This window comes from Lithobates pipiens, unplaced genomic scaffold (genome assembly GCF_037356315.1).
Source record: "Lithobates pipiens isolate NorthernLeopardFrog02 unplaced genomic scaffold, aLitPip1_a1.2 Scaffold_19, whole genome shotgun sequence".
Taxonomy (NCBI): Eukaryota; Metazoa; Chordata; class Amphibia; order Anura; family Ranidae; genus Lithobates; species Lithobates pipiens.
The window spans coordinates 61,486,133-61,501,050 of record NW_027507764.1 but is presented as its reverse complement, the minus strand read 5'-3'; the positions used below and the strand labels follow the sequence as shown (position 1 = coordinate 61,501,050).

Sequence of the window (14,918 nt, the reverse complement as noted above, 5' to 3'; positions counted from 1 at the left end):
AAGGGGTATGAATACTTTTTCAAGGCACTGTAAGTAATAGAAAGCCTAACTAGCAACTAAATATATATATAATATATACAAAATGGGGAACACAGGTCACAGTGTAAAACTTGAGGTATAAGGAAAAGGGGGGGGGGGGGCAGGACAGAGGGATCAGGAACAAGAACAAGAGGAACAGATATAAGGGGAAGGGTACAAGGTACAGGATCAAGACAGAGCAGGATCAGGAGGAAATCAGGCCCAGGATCAAACAGCAAGCAGTGTCTGGCTAGCACACTGAAAAGCTAGGGAATAGTAGCGGAACAACTAAATACTCTCCCAGCAGACAGCACCAAATGGAGACAGATTATTGGAATCTGCTGGCTACTAGGAGACATGTGCTGGTGGACACTGAAACTACAGCCTTCCGCTCTGGGAACCACAGCGCCACCACCAGGTCCTGAGAGTTATGGTGATGAGGAGAGAGGGAGTTATTCTGTAGTCCTAGCACAATTCCTATCCTAGGGTGACAACTGTACTAGTTCATAGATATGGTACAGCAAGTAAGCGTTGTCACCCTAGGACAGTAATGCCTTGTACACACGATCAGACATTCCAACGACAAAATCCGTTGGCCCAAACTGGTGTTGCATACACACGGTCGCACAAAGTTGGCGGAAAATCCGATTGTTCAGAACACGGTGACGTAAAACAAGTACGTCAGGACTATAAATGGGCCAGTAGCCAATAGCTTTTGTCCAGTAATTTATTCTGAGCATGCATGGCACTTTGTGTGTCGGATTTGTCTACACGCGATCAGAATTTAAACGCTCGGATATTGTTGTCGGAAAATTTTAGATCCAGCTCTCAAACTTTGTGTGTCGGAAATTCCGACGGAAAAAGTCAGATGGAGCCCACACACGATCTGAATTTCCGACAACACAGTCCGATTGCACATTTTCCATTGGAATGTCCGACCGTGTGTACAGGGCATAAGTGTGTTACTGGCAGGATCACCAGATGAAAATATAGGAGAACAAAGGCTGAAAAAAGAAAACAAATGCAGCCACCACATCTAAGGATTGACAAACTGCATACAGTGTATTACATTTTTGTCCTTGAGTTTAGATACTGTTTAAAGAAGCTTGCTTGTATATAAATCATACTTCCAGAGCTCCTTGCTACGTTTTTCTTGTCCAGGATGTCGGCTATAAAATATTTATTTACTTGCTGCAAATAACATTGTTACAATCATCAAGCTCTGTTTGCTGTAGCTGAGCAAATACTTCCCAGCTTAGTGGTGCAGAGCAAATAAGGAATCCTTGTATAATCAGCAGTTAAAGAACAGATCAGGTGTCTTGTAATATGTATTCACAGGAGCTGCTGAACAAAGACTTCATGTGTCCCTTACAATAACCCGTCTGCTACAATTACAGGGTGCCTGGAAGATTATAGGCCAAATAATATGCCCAATTGATTCTGCCGTTTCAAATATTAAAGCAGAATTAAGCTCTAAAAATGAGAAATTGCTGGGAGGTACAGATCCTTGGCAGAAAGGACATGCATCTCTTCTGCCAAAAAACTTGTTCCTCTTTCACGTAGCAATTTTCTCTTTTCCGTGTACACTGTACAGCTGCGCTCCACAACCTTTTTTGCACCAGGGACCGGTTTTGTGACAGCCAATTTTTTCAGGGACTGGGGGGGGGGGGACAACGATTGTTGTTGATGAGATATTCACAGCATCAGTCCTCTGCCCCTCTTTAGACCACAACACTCCTTTACAGCACAGGCCCCCCTTTAAATCAGTGTCTGCAGTCCCCCTTTATATCACAGTTCCCCTTTAAAGCAGTCCCACAGTGTCCTCAGTTCTCCTTCACATCACAGCCCCCTTTTACATAGTGCCCCTTTTACAGTGCAGTGCAGTCCCCTTCACATCACAGCCCCCTTTTACATAGTGCCCCCTTTACAGTGCAATGCAGTCCCATTTACATCACAGCCCCCTTTTACAATGCATTCCCCTTTACAGTGCAGTGCAGTTTCCTTTACATCGCAGCCCCCTTTTACATAGTGCCCCCTTTACAGTGCAGTGCAGTCCCCTTTACATCACAGCCCCCTTTTACATAGTGCCCCCTTTACAGTGCAGTGCAGTCCCCTTTATATCACATCCCCCTTTTACATAGTGTCCCCTTTTACATAGTGCCCCCTTTACAGTGCAATGCACAGGGCCACTTTTAAGGCAGGGCAAAAGGGGCAGCTGCCCTGGGCCCTGTCATTGTTGTGGGGCCCAAAGCAGCTGCTTCATACTTGCCAACTATGCTGGTTTAAATTCCCTTGCCCCTTGAGGTTTTAGTCCTGTGCTGTGTCCCAGATGACTCACCTGGATACCCTGTGTTTACATGTAAATTACTGGCATTCATATGTAAATAGAGGTGGCTGGCAGCATTCATATGTATATCATGCCCCCCCTGAGATCATGTCCACAGTAATCTCTAGCAACCAATCAACAAGCAGAAATCATGTGCTGTAACCTCTAGCAACTAACCAGTGAGCTGTAATGTGTTCTGTAACCTCTAGCAACCAGCCAGTGAGCGGTAATGATACACTGAAACCTCTGGCAACCAATCGCAATAGCTGCCTGATCTAATTCAGTAAACTGATTTTGAGACTAGCTGCTATTTATTGTATGTCTCAGAGCAGGTGGAGAGCGAAACTGCATGGGGGGGCCCCAAGAAAAGTTTTGCCCCGGGTCCAATCAATATTAAAGACGGCCCTGGCAATGCAGTCCCCTTTACATCACAGCCCCCTTTTACAATGCATTCCCCTTTACAATAATGTGATGTATACTGCAGTTTAAAGGGAGGCTGTGATGCGAAGGGACTGCATTGCAAAGGGGCACTGTGATATCAAAGGGACTGCACTATAAAGGGGCACCCCCCCTTTTCTCACTAATTACAGTGCCCCCTTTCACTCTCTGCCTCCCCTGCACAGTCCTACTTTTGGCTGTGTAGAGGCAGGATTCAGCCTGTTTGTTCTCTGAAAGGTTTCCTGCCCCGCCAACAATGTCATCCTATTAGCAGGGCAGGGGGAGGGAGAACCAGAAGAGGACACTCAGGCATGGGCACACAGCAGGAGGTGACTGCAGTCATGATAGCCCTGTCCAGACTGCAGTCGCCGCTCACCTCCTGCTGTGGGGCATGGTGATCAACTGACCATGGACCGGTACCAGTCCGTGGCCCGGGGGTTGGAGAACCCTGATATACAGCACATGCAGGAACGATGTAACCCCTGTGTGCATGAGCAGGAGTTGTATCATCAGTTTGTGCCTGTTACAGTGGCCTCTGGCACGGGCTCATCCAGGGCATGGAACCTAAGCACCTGTCCGCAGACATCCCAACCTGCAAAAACGAATTTAGGGAGGTCACGCTCCGTGCCAACAACCCCCCCAATTCATAATAAAATACTATAATAAAATAATACTTTAAAGAAAATTAAAGTGGATGTAAACCCCCAAAAAATGTTGATGTTATAATGTAGAGTATAAGATTTACTATCATTTGAGCCCAGTCTTGCAACAAAGAGTTAATCCATCTATGAGAAATCCTCTTTTATTATTCAGTGAGATAAATCTTGATAAACAGAGAAAAACGATGTCAAATCCTCCCCCTTGCTGTGAGTGACAGGTGATTTACATATCTCGTGCACTAGCCTAAGGCCGCGTACACACGGGCGGACTGTCTGACGGACTTGGTCCGCTGAAACGTGTTTCAGCGGACAGTCCGCTCGTGTGTGGGCTTCAGCGGACTTTTTCAGCGGACAGTCTGGCGGACTAATGCCGCGTACACACGAGCGGGCTTTTCAACATCCAAAGTCCGAAGGACTGAGTCCGTCAGACTATCCGATCGTGTGTGGGCTGCAACGGACTTTTGACTCACCAAAGTCCGAAGGACTTTAGAATATGGAACATGCTTCAAATTTTCCCGACGGAACTCCGCCGGACCCGGTCCCCTTCGAAAAATCCGCTCGTGTGTATGCTACTCCGACGGACTAAAACCGACGCTAGGGCAGCTATTGGCTACTGGCTATGAACTTCCTTATTCGAGTCGGGTCATACGTCATCACGTTCGAATCCGTCGGAGTTTAGTGTGATCGTGTGTGGCCAAGTCCGTTCGGCCGAAAAGTCTGTCAGAACTCCGTCGGAATTCCAGCAGAACTCCGACGGAACTCCTTTGGAAGTCTGTCGGACATAAGTCCTCTCGTGTGTACGGGGCTTAAGTCTTTCGGAATTTCCGTAATATTGTCCGTCCAACTTTGGTTTCAGCGGACAGTCCGCTCGTGAGTAGGCTAGTTGGATGGACTAAGTATGGCGCATGCTCAGAAAGGATTTACACGGCCGAAGGTTGCATTGCAGTGTATTGGACGTCGTATTTCTAGTCCCGTCGTACGTGCTGTACACGTCATCGCGCAAGCTTTCAGTGGACTGTCTGTTCATCGTGTGTGGTCAAGTCCGTTCATTCAAAAGTAGGACGGACTGTCTGTCGGATTGTCTGACGGACTTAGTTGGCCAGACAGTCCGCCCGTGTGTACGCGGCCTAAGAGACATGCATTATTTTTTAATTCCCTCCCACTCCTTTCTTCTGCTGCTCTGCAAGGATTGGCTGTTCCACACAAGGATTGGGCATGCTGAAGTCATGTGGGGACTTTCCTGTCTTTTCACTGGATGTTAGTGATCATAGCAGAAGTTCACTGTAAGAAATACACAGGAGAAAATGCATATTGACAAGGGGAGTGTAGAGGTGGGCGGGGAGTCTACATCCTGACTTCACCCACTGAGCCCTGGAAAACAGACCCCCCACAGAATCTGCAGTTTTTGGGGTCTCATATCAGACATAGGGGAGACATTTGACAGATACGTATAAATGCAGGAGGCATGTATATCCTTCTAGATAACCAATATTGCAGTTGTTTAGAAAGGATGAGAGTGGGTTTACATCCACTTTAATAATATAGTGCCATAATAAAATAATACTTTAAAAGATAATGTTGTGTCATACTCACCAACAATGCACCCTCACTGTGCCCATTTGCAGCCTCATCAGTGCCAACAATGCAGCCTCACTGTGCTCATCTGTATCCTCATTAGTGCCCATCTGCAGCTTCACTGTGCCAACAATGCAGCCTCCCTGTGCCCATATGTAACCTCATCAGTGCCCATCTGCAGCCTCGGCAGTACCTTGATTACAAACAGTGGGTCTCCTGCTGTGTCATGCAGCTGTAGTCTTAACTGTTCGGCGTCCCTCCACTGGTAACAAAGCCCCACCTCCTGGTTTTACTTTAAGGTATCGTCGAGGGTCTGCATTTCGAATGGCAAAAAATTCATGATAAGCTTATAGCAGAAGAGTGAAAAGTAATCCGGACATCATTAAAAAAAAAAAATAATAATGCATTGGAAGAGTAAAATGGAGAGTCTAATTCATTAATTTTTGTTGGCATCAAGAACTCTTCTCTTCCCAGACACCGATGTGTGACGATACGCAGACTGTCCTTTGTGCAGAAGTTTTGATAACTAAGGTGCGGTGTTAGGATTGTCCTTCTCACTGTGTTTTCTTTTTTTTGCAGGTGAATGAGGACATGTACCGTGCAGTGAACGTGGTGCAATACGTTATATCGTTGTAAAAAGACGGCCATATTGGTGACATACCTCAGTCTGCTTCCAGTAACTGACAATGACATTGCAGATGTGTCTCAGCAGAGACTGCGTTGTCCAATAAGTACGTTGGATTGGCGGCTGATACCAGGAAAAGCCCCTCCTCCACCTCCGCTGTCATACATCGATGTGTTCTGATCTGTGCTGCCACGTCTGTACAGCTTTTTGTAAGATACCGCCATTGTGATTTATTGCTGCATGTATACTTTGTACAAGGAATGGACTCTCACTGTCATGGTGGTCAGAGGAAGCCACTAGGCCCGGATCGGAGGAAGGGCCACATAGGCCCACAGCTAAGGTGGTAATATTTTTAGGGCAGCAGGGAATTGCTTTTTGTTTTATTATGTTATGACTTTTTTTCTCTATAAACCTGTAATGAGAATCTACACAATGGGGGGAATTTATCAAAACGGGAGCAGCTGTGCACGGCAACCAATCACCTTCTATTTTCAGCTTGTTCAGTAAAAATGGAACTAAATCCATTGATTTAAAGTGGAACTAAACCCTCCTGTCCCTTTCAGCCAAGGAAGCTGCCATCTGGCACACACAATGAGATTATCGGACGAATAATCATCTGTTTTTCCTTTTTTGCATGCTAGTCTCATATCGAAAATGAAGCGGTCACTTAACTTACGACAGCATATAACTTCAGAAGTGATGTAATGTGTTGAATTGTTTTGTAATGTATTATTTCGTTTCTGAGCATGCGTGGTTTTGCTCTTAAGATTTTTTTTTTGGACGAAAGCTGTACTAATTAAATGAAAATTGGACGTTGTGTTTACTTATGATAAAGATTTTCTAGCATGCACCTTCGGAATTGGTGTCGAAAGCACTATACTAACGATCAGATAATCGGCTGATTGTTCATCATACAATATTTTTCTTCCGATCTTCTTATCATGTGTACGGGCCTTTAGCATCTGTTTGATCTCCAACTGCCATGGTTCTGCACAAGTAAACAGTTATGACTCTAGCCATTTGATGGTTTGACAGATTGGTTAAAAGCCCAAGCAAATGTGACAGTTAGCATTCCCAGCATGCAGGGAACATAACTGTTTTTTTGAAGCTGATAAATTGATTGGGTTTAGTTCCACTTTCCCAAAACTGCATGCCTGGAATCATAACTGTGATGGTTACTTGTGCACTCAACCAGACTGTCAAGCCATCAGATGTCTGGTGTCAACTGCAGATGAAACAGAGGCTAAGATGGCAGCTTTCTTGGCTGTAAAGACTAGGAAGAGTTAGTTCTGCTTTGAAAATGAAAGATAGAAGCTGATTGGTTGTCATGCACCACCACTCCAGATTCAGAATGCTCCAGTAAATTCCCCTCGTTTTATACAAAGTGTATGGACTTAAAGTGTATCTCTAGGCCAATGGTCTCCAAACTGTGGTCCTTTACTTGTCTTTGTCTGCCCCTTGGGGAACTATTCCTCCCACCGATAGGAGGTACTATTTCTACAACTATACCAACAATGAGACATCATTCTCTCTGACACCAACAGTGGGACATTATTCCTCCCACTGACACCAGTGATGGGGCACTATTGCTCCCACTGATACTACCAATGGGGCACCACACTAATATCAACAAAGCGGCACTATTCCTCAGGCTTATATCAATAATGGGGCCCTATTCCGACTCCTACTGACCACAGGGCTATGTCATTTTCTTTTTACTCCTACTGACCACCAAGCCTGAGGCATAGTTTACTGCCATTGACTCCAAGTCAGTTTCCGCTCCCACTAGCCACAACATCCCCCCACCCTCCCAAAGTCTGAAGGACAGCAAGCAAACTGGCCCTTTGATTAGAAAGTTTGGACACCAATGATCTAGGGAAAACACTTTTTTTATAGTTCTGGATAGAGTGGAGAAGGCTGGTTAGACCTTCTGTCTAGTTTTTGTTGCTTTCTGTGTCCTCATTGGGGAGCTTCACCCCTCTGTTTGTACAGGCATACCCCACTTTTAAGTACACAATTGGGTTTATTTATTAAAAGTGGAAAGTGTAAAATCAGGCTCACTTCTGCATAGAAACTAGATTTGGGCACAACGGAAAATTAGTTTAGTTTCGGTTCGTTGTCATTGGTAAAATACATAATTTAGTTCTGTTATATTCGTCATGTTACATTAATACGTTTTCGGATCATTCGTTATTATTAGTAGAGTGTCGATATTCGTTATACTGAATCACGAATCATGTCAAATTCATTCGTTATATGCACTATAATGTCGTTCGCGTTCGTTGAAATTCGATATTTATGTATGTATAGACATTCGTGATAATGATTCGTAGTTTGGAAAGTTGTTTGTTTATTGAATCTTTTAACACACACAATGACAACGTCTCTTCTCCTCGGCTCAAATACAATACAACACTTCTAACTCAGTTCTCAGGAATGCACTTTGCCAGTAATCCATCCTCCGGCACAAAATGAATCAGCTGATTGAACTATAAGAATTACATTGAGCTGACCTTTTGTTTCATTAGATCTTTAAAGAATTACTGAATCATGTCGTATTCATTCGTTATATCCGCTATAATTTCTTTTGTATTCGTTAAAATTCGTTATTTTTTTATTCGAATGCATCCGAATGTCCGAAAGATGCAAAATTCGGACGAATTTCGATTCGTCACAAAACAAATTGCACAAACCTAATAGAAACCAATGAGCTTCTAACCTCAGCTTGTTCAATTAAGCTTTGGTAAAAAAACCTGGAAGTTCATTGGTTTCTATGCAGAAGTGAGCCTGATTTTGCACTTTCTAGTTTTAGTAAATAAACCCCATTGTGTACTTAAAAGTGGGGTATGCCTGTACTGGTAACCATTGTCACCAAAAAATTAAAATTAAGAGGAACTCTAAAATGTTAGAGTTGTCCCCAGAAAAAGTGATAAGGGGAAATCTTCCAATGGGGACCTCTGTTCTAGAAAGACTTTTTGGGAGATTTTCTTGTTTGCACAGACAGCAAAAAATATAACATGATATGAAGAGTTTTAAACTCGTTTCTACTCTATCCAAAATGAAAAAAATAGGATTTTTATATACAGCTTACCTGTAAAATCCTTTTCTTGAGAGTACATCACGGGACACAGGAGCTTCATTACATAGTGGGTTATATAGGCACCTCTGGTGATTGGACACTGGTTGACCCAATTAAAGAGAATTCCTCCCCTATATAACCCCTCCCATCAGGGAGGCACCTCAGTTTTGTAGCAAAGCAATAAGAAACCACGTAAAACCCAAGAGGGGCGGGAGCCCTGTGTCCCGTGATGTACTCTCAAGAAAAGGATTTTACAGGTAAGCTGTATATAAAAATCCTATTTTCTTGATCATACATCACGGGACACAGGAGCTTCATTACATAGTGGGATGTCCCATAGCAATGCTCAGGTTGAGGGGAGGGAGACACAGATCATAATCGAAGACCGCCAGGGACTTGAGGACCTAAACTGCAGCCTGCAGAACGCTACGCCCAAAGGCGATATCCTCTTGCCCTCTGACATCCACCTGGTAGAATCTGGTGAATGTGTGGACTGATGACCAAGTCGCAGCCTTACAGATCTGAGCCAGGGAGGCCTGGTGATGCACTGCCCAAGAAGCACTGACAGCCCTAGTAGAGTGCGCTTTCACCTGAAAAGGAGGAATCTTCCCCTTTAAGTCATAGGCCTGAGAAATAACCTGTCTGATCCACCTCGAGAGAGTGGACTTTGACGCTGCCTGACCCCTTTTAGGGCCCTCTGGCAGAATAAATAAACAGTCAGTTTTTCTTATCTGAGCAGTTGCCTGAAGATAAAGACTGATTGCTCTAACCACATCTAAAGTGTGTAAGGATTCTTCCTCTGTGGACTGAGGGTTTGGAAAAAAGGATGGTAGGACTACATCCTGATTCAGGTGAAAACCTGAAACTACCTTAGGTAGAAAGGACCCGTTGGGACGCATGACCACTCGGTCCTTATGGATAATTAAATAGGGCTCTTTACAGGAAAGAGCTGCCAATTCTGATACCCTTCTAGCCGTGGATATGGCTACTAGGAACACCAGCTTCTTTGTCAGGAGAGTTAAAGAAGCCAGATGCAGAGGTTCAAATGGTTGGGCTTCTAAGGCCGAGAGAACCAAATTCAGATCCCAAGGGCATACCGGAGGTTTGACTGGTGGTCTCATCCGCATAGCCCCCTGGATAAAAGCCCGTACTAGGGAATGTGATGCAAGCGATCTTTGAAAAAAGACCGATAGGGCCGAAATCTGCACCTTGATGGTGCTTATGGCCAAATTCATTTCAAGGCCTGATTGGAGAAAGGCCAAGATTCTGCTAATGACATACCTTCTAGGATGCCATCTCCTGGGTTCACACCAGGACACATATGCCCTCCAGATCTTGTAATAGATACGCCTGGAGGCCGGTTTTCTGGCATTGACCAGAGTGGAGAGGACTGGCCCCGAAAGACCACGGCCTCTCAAAATGTGGGTCTCAGCAGCCAGACCGTCAAATTCAGACTGCGTAAAGCAGGGTGGTAAATTGGACCCTGTGAGAGCAGATCTGGCCGGAGAGGGAGGGTCCATGACCTGCCCACTGCCAACTTCATGATTTCTGAGAACCATGGTCGCCTGGGCCAAGCCGAGGCCACTAGAAGGACCGGCTTCGTCTCCCTCTTGACCCTTCCCAAGAACCTCGATAACAGCGGGTTCGGGGGGAAGGCATAGATCAGATTGTACTGATCCCAGGGAACTGTCAGAGCATCTGACCCCTGAGCAAGTGCATCTCTTGTCCTTGACACAAAGTTGTCCAGCTTCCTGTTGAATCTGGACGCAAACAAATCCACGTCTGGAGTGCCCCACTTGTGACATATGTCCTGAAACACATCGGGGTGCAGAGCCCATTCTCCTGAGCACAACTGCTGGCGGCTGAGATAATCTGCCTGCCAATTCTCCACTCCTGGGATGAAGACTGCAGAGAGGCACGGAACATGCTCTTCTGCCCAGACAAGTATGCGATTCACCTCCTTTTGGGCCACCAGACTTCTGGTACCGCCCTGGTGATTGATGTAAGCCACCGCGGTGGCATTGTCGGACTGAATCCGAACTGGGAAACCTCGCAGTCTGTGAGACCACTCTCTGAGTGCCATGTAAACTGCCCGAATCTCCAAGATATTTATGGGCAGCAGACTTTCGGTCGCAGACCATTTTCCCTGCGAGCATGTTTCCTGCAACACGGCTCCCCAGCCTGTCAGGCTGGCATCCGTGGTGACAATCTTCCATGAGAGGGGAAGAAAGGTTTTGCCTTTCAGCAAATTTTTGGTCTGTAACCACCAGACAAGACTTTTGCGTGCCTGAGGGGATAAACGCATAGGAAGACCCAGGGATTGGGGCTTCCTGTTCCAAGTCGCAAGGATGCATCTTTGCAGGGGCCTTGAGTGGAACTGGGCAAATGGAACGGCCTCGAAAGAGGCGACCATCTTTCCCAACAGTCTCATGTACAACCGAATGGAGGAGGATCTTCTGCCCAAAATCAGGCGCACTAGATCTCCAATGGCCAAGGCCTTTGGCTTTGGAAGGAACACCCTGCCCTGAGCGGTGTCGATAATCAGACCCAGGTAATCCAACCTGGTGGTCGGTTGTAAAGACGACTTTTCTAGGTTTATAATCCAACCTAGGCGGCCCAGATGTTCTAGCGTTTTGGTGACGCTGCGACTTAGGCATGTTGCAGTTCTCTCTACGAGAAGCAAGTCGTCTAGGTAAGCCATGACGGCTATGCCCTGAACTCTTAAGATTGCTAAGAGAGGGTCTAGAATCTTCGTGAAGACTCGAGGGGCCGTGGCTAGGCCGAATGGCAGGGCCACAAATTGAAAATGGCGCTGCTCTACCGCGAACCTCAGAAACTTCTGGTGTGCGGGAAATATTGGCACATGGAGATATGCGTCTTTGATATCTATTGATGCCATGAATTCTCCTCCTTGTAGGGAGGAGACCACAGTGCGTATTGACTGCATCCGGAAGGTCTGGATGTGTAGAAACCGGTTTAAGTCTCTCAGATCCAAGATAGGTCTGACACTTCCGTTTGGTTTTGGGACGGTGAAGAGATTCGAATAGAAACCTGAACCCTGATCTTTCGGGCTCACCTCTACTATCACACCTTGGGATAGTAATTGATCTAAGGCCAGAAATAGCGGTTTTTGCTTTATCGGATCCCTGGGGATCCTTGACCTTAGAAAACGGGAAGGTGGAATCTCCTGAAACTCTAGCCTGTAGCCCAGAGATACTGAAGAGATCACCCATTTGTCCTGAATCTCTTCCCGCCAGGCGCCTGCAAACTGCAGGAGCCTTCCCCCCACTCGGCCGAGCGGGGGCGCCCCTTCACAAGGATGTCTTGGAGGTCTGCTTGGCAGGCTTCCGCCCCCAAGTCTTTTTCTGTCCCTGGGCTCGGCCCTGAGGCTTTGTAGCCGAGGAGGGCTGAGAAGGCCGTCACCACTGTTTAGAGCTTGACGCTTCGGGAGAGAGAGTACGCCTGAATGAAGGACGTTTACTCTTTTTGACTGGAAGGAGTGTAGATTTACCTCCCGAAATATTTTGGACAAATTTATCTAATTCCTCTCCAAACAACCGTTCCCCTTTAAACGGGAACCCAGTCAAATGCTTCTTGCATGACATTTCAGCAGCCCAATTTTTTAGCCATAGCGCCCTACGCATGTGTACCAGCATGAGGGACAAACGTGATGCTTGTTGGACAGAATCCAAAATCGCATCAATTATGAAACATAAGATGTGAGGCATCTCTGCATATTTCTCTACTTCCTCATTAGGAAGGAGTTCAAACATCTGTTTAACCTGTTCCTTAAGGAACTGACACAACCCCACTGCTGCGACTGTAGGTTGCACCACAGCGCCGGCCATGGGAAAGGAGGCTTTTAACAAGGTTTCCAGCCTTTTATCAGTTGGATCCTTAAATACCTGCGCATTATCCAAAGGACAAGTTAGGTTTTTATTCACACAAGAGATAGCCGCATCCACAGATGGGGCCCCCCATTTCTTGGTGAAACTTTCCTCCACGGGATAATACATAGAAAACCTCTTGGGAGGAGTAAACAGTTTATCGGGATGTCCCCAGTCCTTATACATCAAGTCAGCCATTAAAGGATGAATTGGAAAGGAACAAGCAGTCTGTGGAGCTTTCCTGACTCCCAGGGAAGAGACAGAGGATGTAGCGACTTCAGCAGCTGGCATTCTGAACGTGGTACGCACCAATTCAGTGTAATACTGCACCTGCTTTCTGAGTGCCTGGGAGGAGGGGACTGACTCCTCATCCTCTGACTGATCCGACTGCTCATGATCCCTTTCCAAAGATAGGGATCTCTCCTCATTTTCAGAGCAGCTGTCTGAGAGAGGGATTTCAGCAGAGGGAGGGGATCTACCCCTTTTCTTGCTATCTTTTAGGGAAGCAGAAATAAAATTCATTATCCTCCCTTCAAAACTCTCCAATGAAGCCCTAAGGGAGTCCTCAGTGACATAGACCGGGGCTGCGACATTAGGAGAGGCTGCAAAGCCTGAAAGGGGCACTGACTCGTCTTGAGATGCAGGCTCCACTCTTGCAGAGGGGGATGGTAATCTGCATGCACTTTTAGAACCCCTAGACCTAGGCGGTGACCTGCCAGTGCTTTTGTTACCTGCCCCTGAAACCCTCTTACGAGGAGACATAGTACTGAGCTACAAAGCAGAGTTACTAGTGTAAAATGCAATCACTTTGTTGTGCTTAAAGTCTCACAATAAATCAATATAAGCTTAACTGCACAATATGATGCCGAGTAGGTGTCTTAAGGTTCGCCTGGATCCAATCCCACGGATGCTTACAGCCCACAGCTCCTGTGTCTCACCTTACAGTCCCCTGACGCTCTGGGCTTTTAAAACGGCCGTTTTGGCGCCTGCATTGCAGTCTGGAGCACTTGATTGTGCACAGCTGGCAACCACACCCCTTTTTTACTTATATTGTGGCAGGGACTGCAGGGAAACGTGAATAGCTGGGAGAACCAGGCATTTCACTGAGCGTGTTTGTTTGAAAGGCATGTAAGTATGCATCAGGCTTGCTCTTACTCCCTCAAGTGGTGGAAACCAGGTAAGACATACAACTACTCACAATGAAGAAATCCATTCATATATAAATATATAGGATGACTTCCCATACCTGTTCCCCGCCGCAGGAATTGCTGATTTCAGACCAATTCCAGCCTTCACCCATCACGGCGGGTATTGTTAGCCAACCTTCAGGTGTATCTGGGGTTCTTACGAAAAGATCCTCCTACCTGGGCCTTGTAAAAAACTCTGCCAGAAACTTACGGGCGCCCTGAGTAAACAGTACCCCAAGTCTGGTTGTCCCAGAGTCCAGTCTTCCAATGGAGAGGACTTACAGGCAAAACCTCGTGTCTTCGGCAGACGAGGCCCGGGTACCATACCATCTTGGGAGTCAATTATCGGCCCGAGGTATGGATCCGGTTTGTTGTAGCCCTTCGGCCCCCGCCGGGACCCGCATAGAGCTAAGTTTTACGTGACCATCGACCAGACACTGGCGAAAAAACTGAGGTGCCTCCCTGATGGGAGGGGTTATATAGGGGAGGAATTCTCTTTAATTGGGTCAACCAGTGTCCAATCACCAGAGGTGCCTATATAACCCACTATGTAATGAAGCTCCTGTGTCCCGTGATGTATGATCAAGAAAGAAGGTTTTGACTGTGGATACACAGTAAAAAAATGTAGATAATATAAGATGGCCTTTAGGAGCATGTGATTAAAATCAGCTCAACTCAGCCATAAGTCACACCTATAAAGCACCCCAGCCACACTTTGAGTCACAGACCGAGCCTTATTTTGGCATGCCTGCTGATAAAAACACTATTCCTCTAAGCCCTTGTACACACGGTCAGACATTCCGGCGGTAAATGTCCGATCAGACCGTGTTGTCAGATAATCCGACCATGTGTGGGCTACATCTGACTTTTTCCATTTGAATGTCCGACCAACAAAGTTTGAGAGCTAGATATAACATTTTCCGACGACATGTTCCGATCGGACTTTGTCCGATCCTTTGTAGAGAATTCCGATCGGACAAAGTGCCACGCATGCTCAGATCAAATTACGAGACCAAAGCTATTGGCTACTAGCCGCATCGTAGTCCCGTCGCAACGAACGAACATCATCACGTTATGAACGATCGGATTTTCCGACAACTTTGTCCGACCGTGTGTATGCAACA

General features: G+C 46.2%; 1 protein-coding gene across 1 annotated transcript in view; it reads left to right on the top strand.

Annotated features, from left to right (window-relative positions):
- Positions 1-8,711, top strand: part of HEPACAM2 (HEPACAM family member 2) — a 193,239-nt gene extending 184,528 nt beyond the window's left edge. The window contains exon 10 of the mRNA XM_077490791.1: positions 5,596-8,711. Coding sequence (XP_077346917.1) covers positions 5,596-5,599 — 4 coding nt within the window. The 3' untranslated portion in view covers positions 5,600-8,711. The remainder of the gene's footprint in view (positions 1-5,595) is intronic.
- The last annotated feature ends 6,207 nt before the right edge of the window (positions 8,712-14,918 follow it).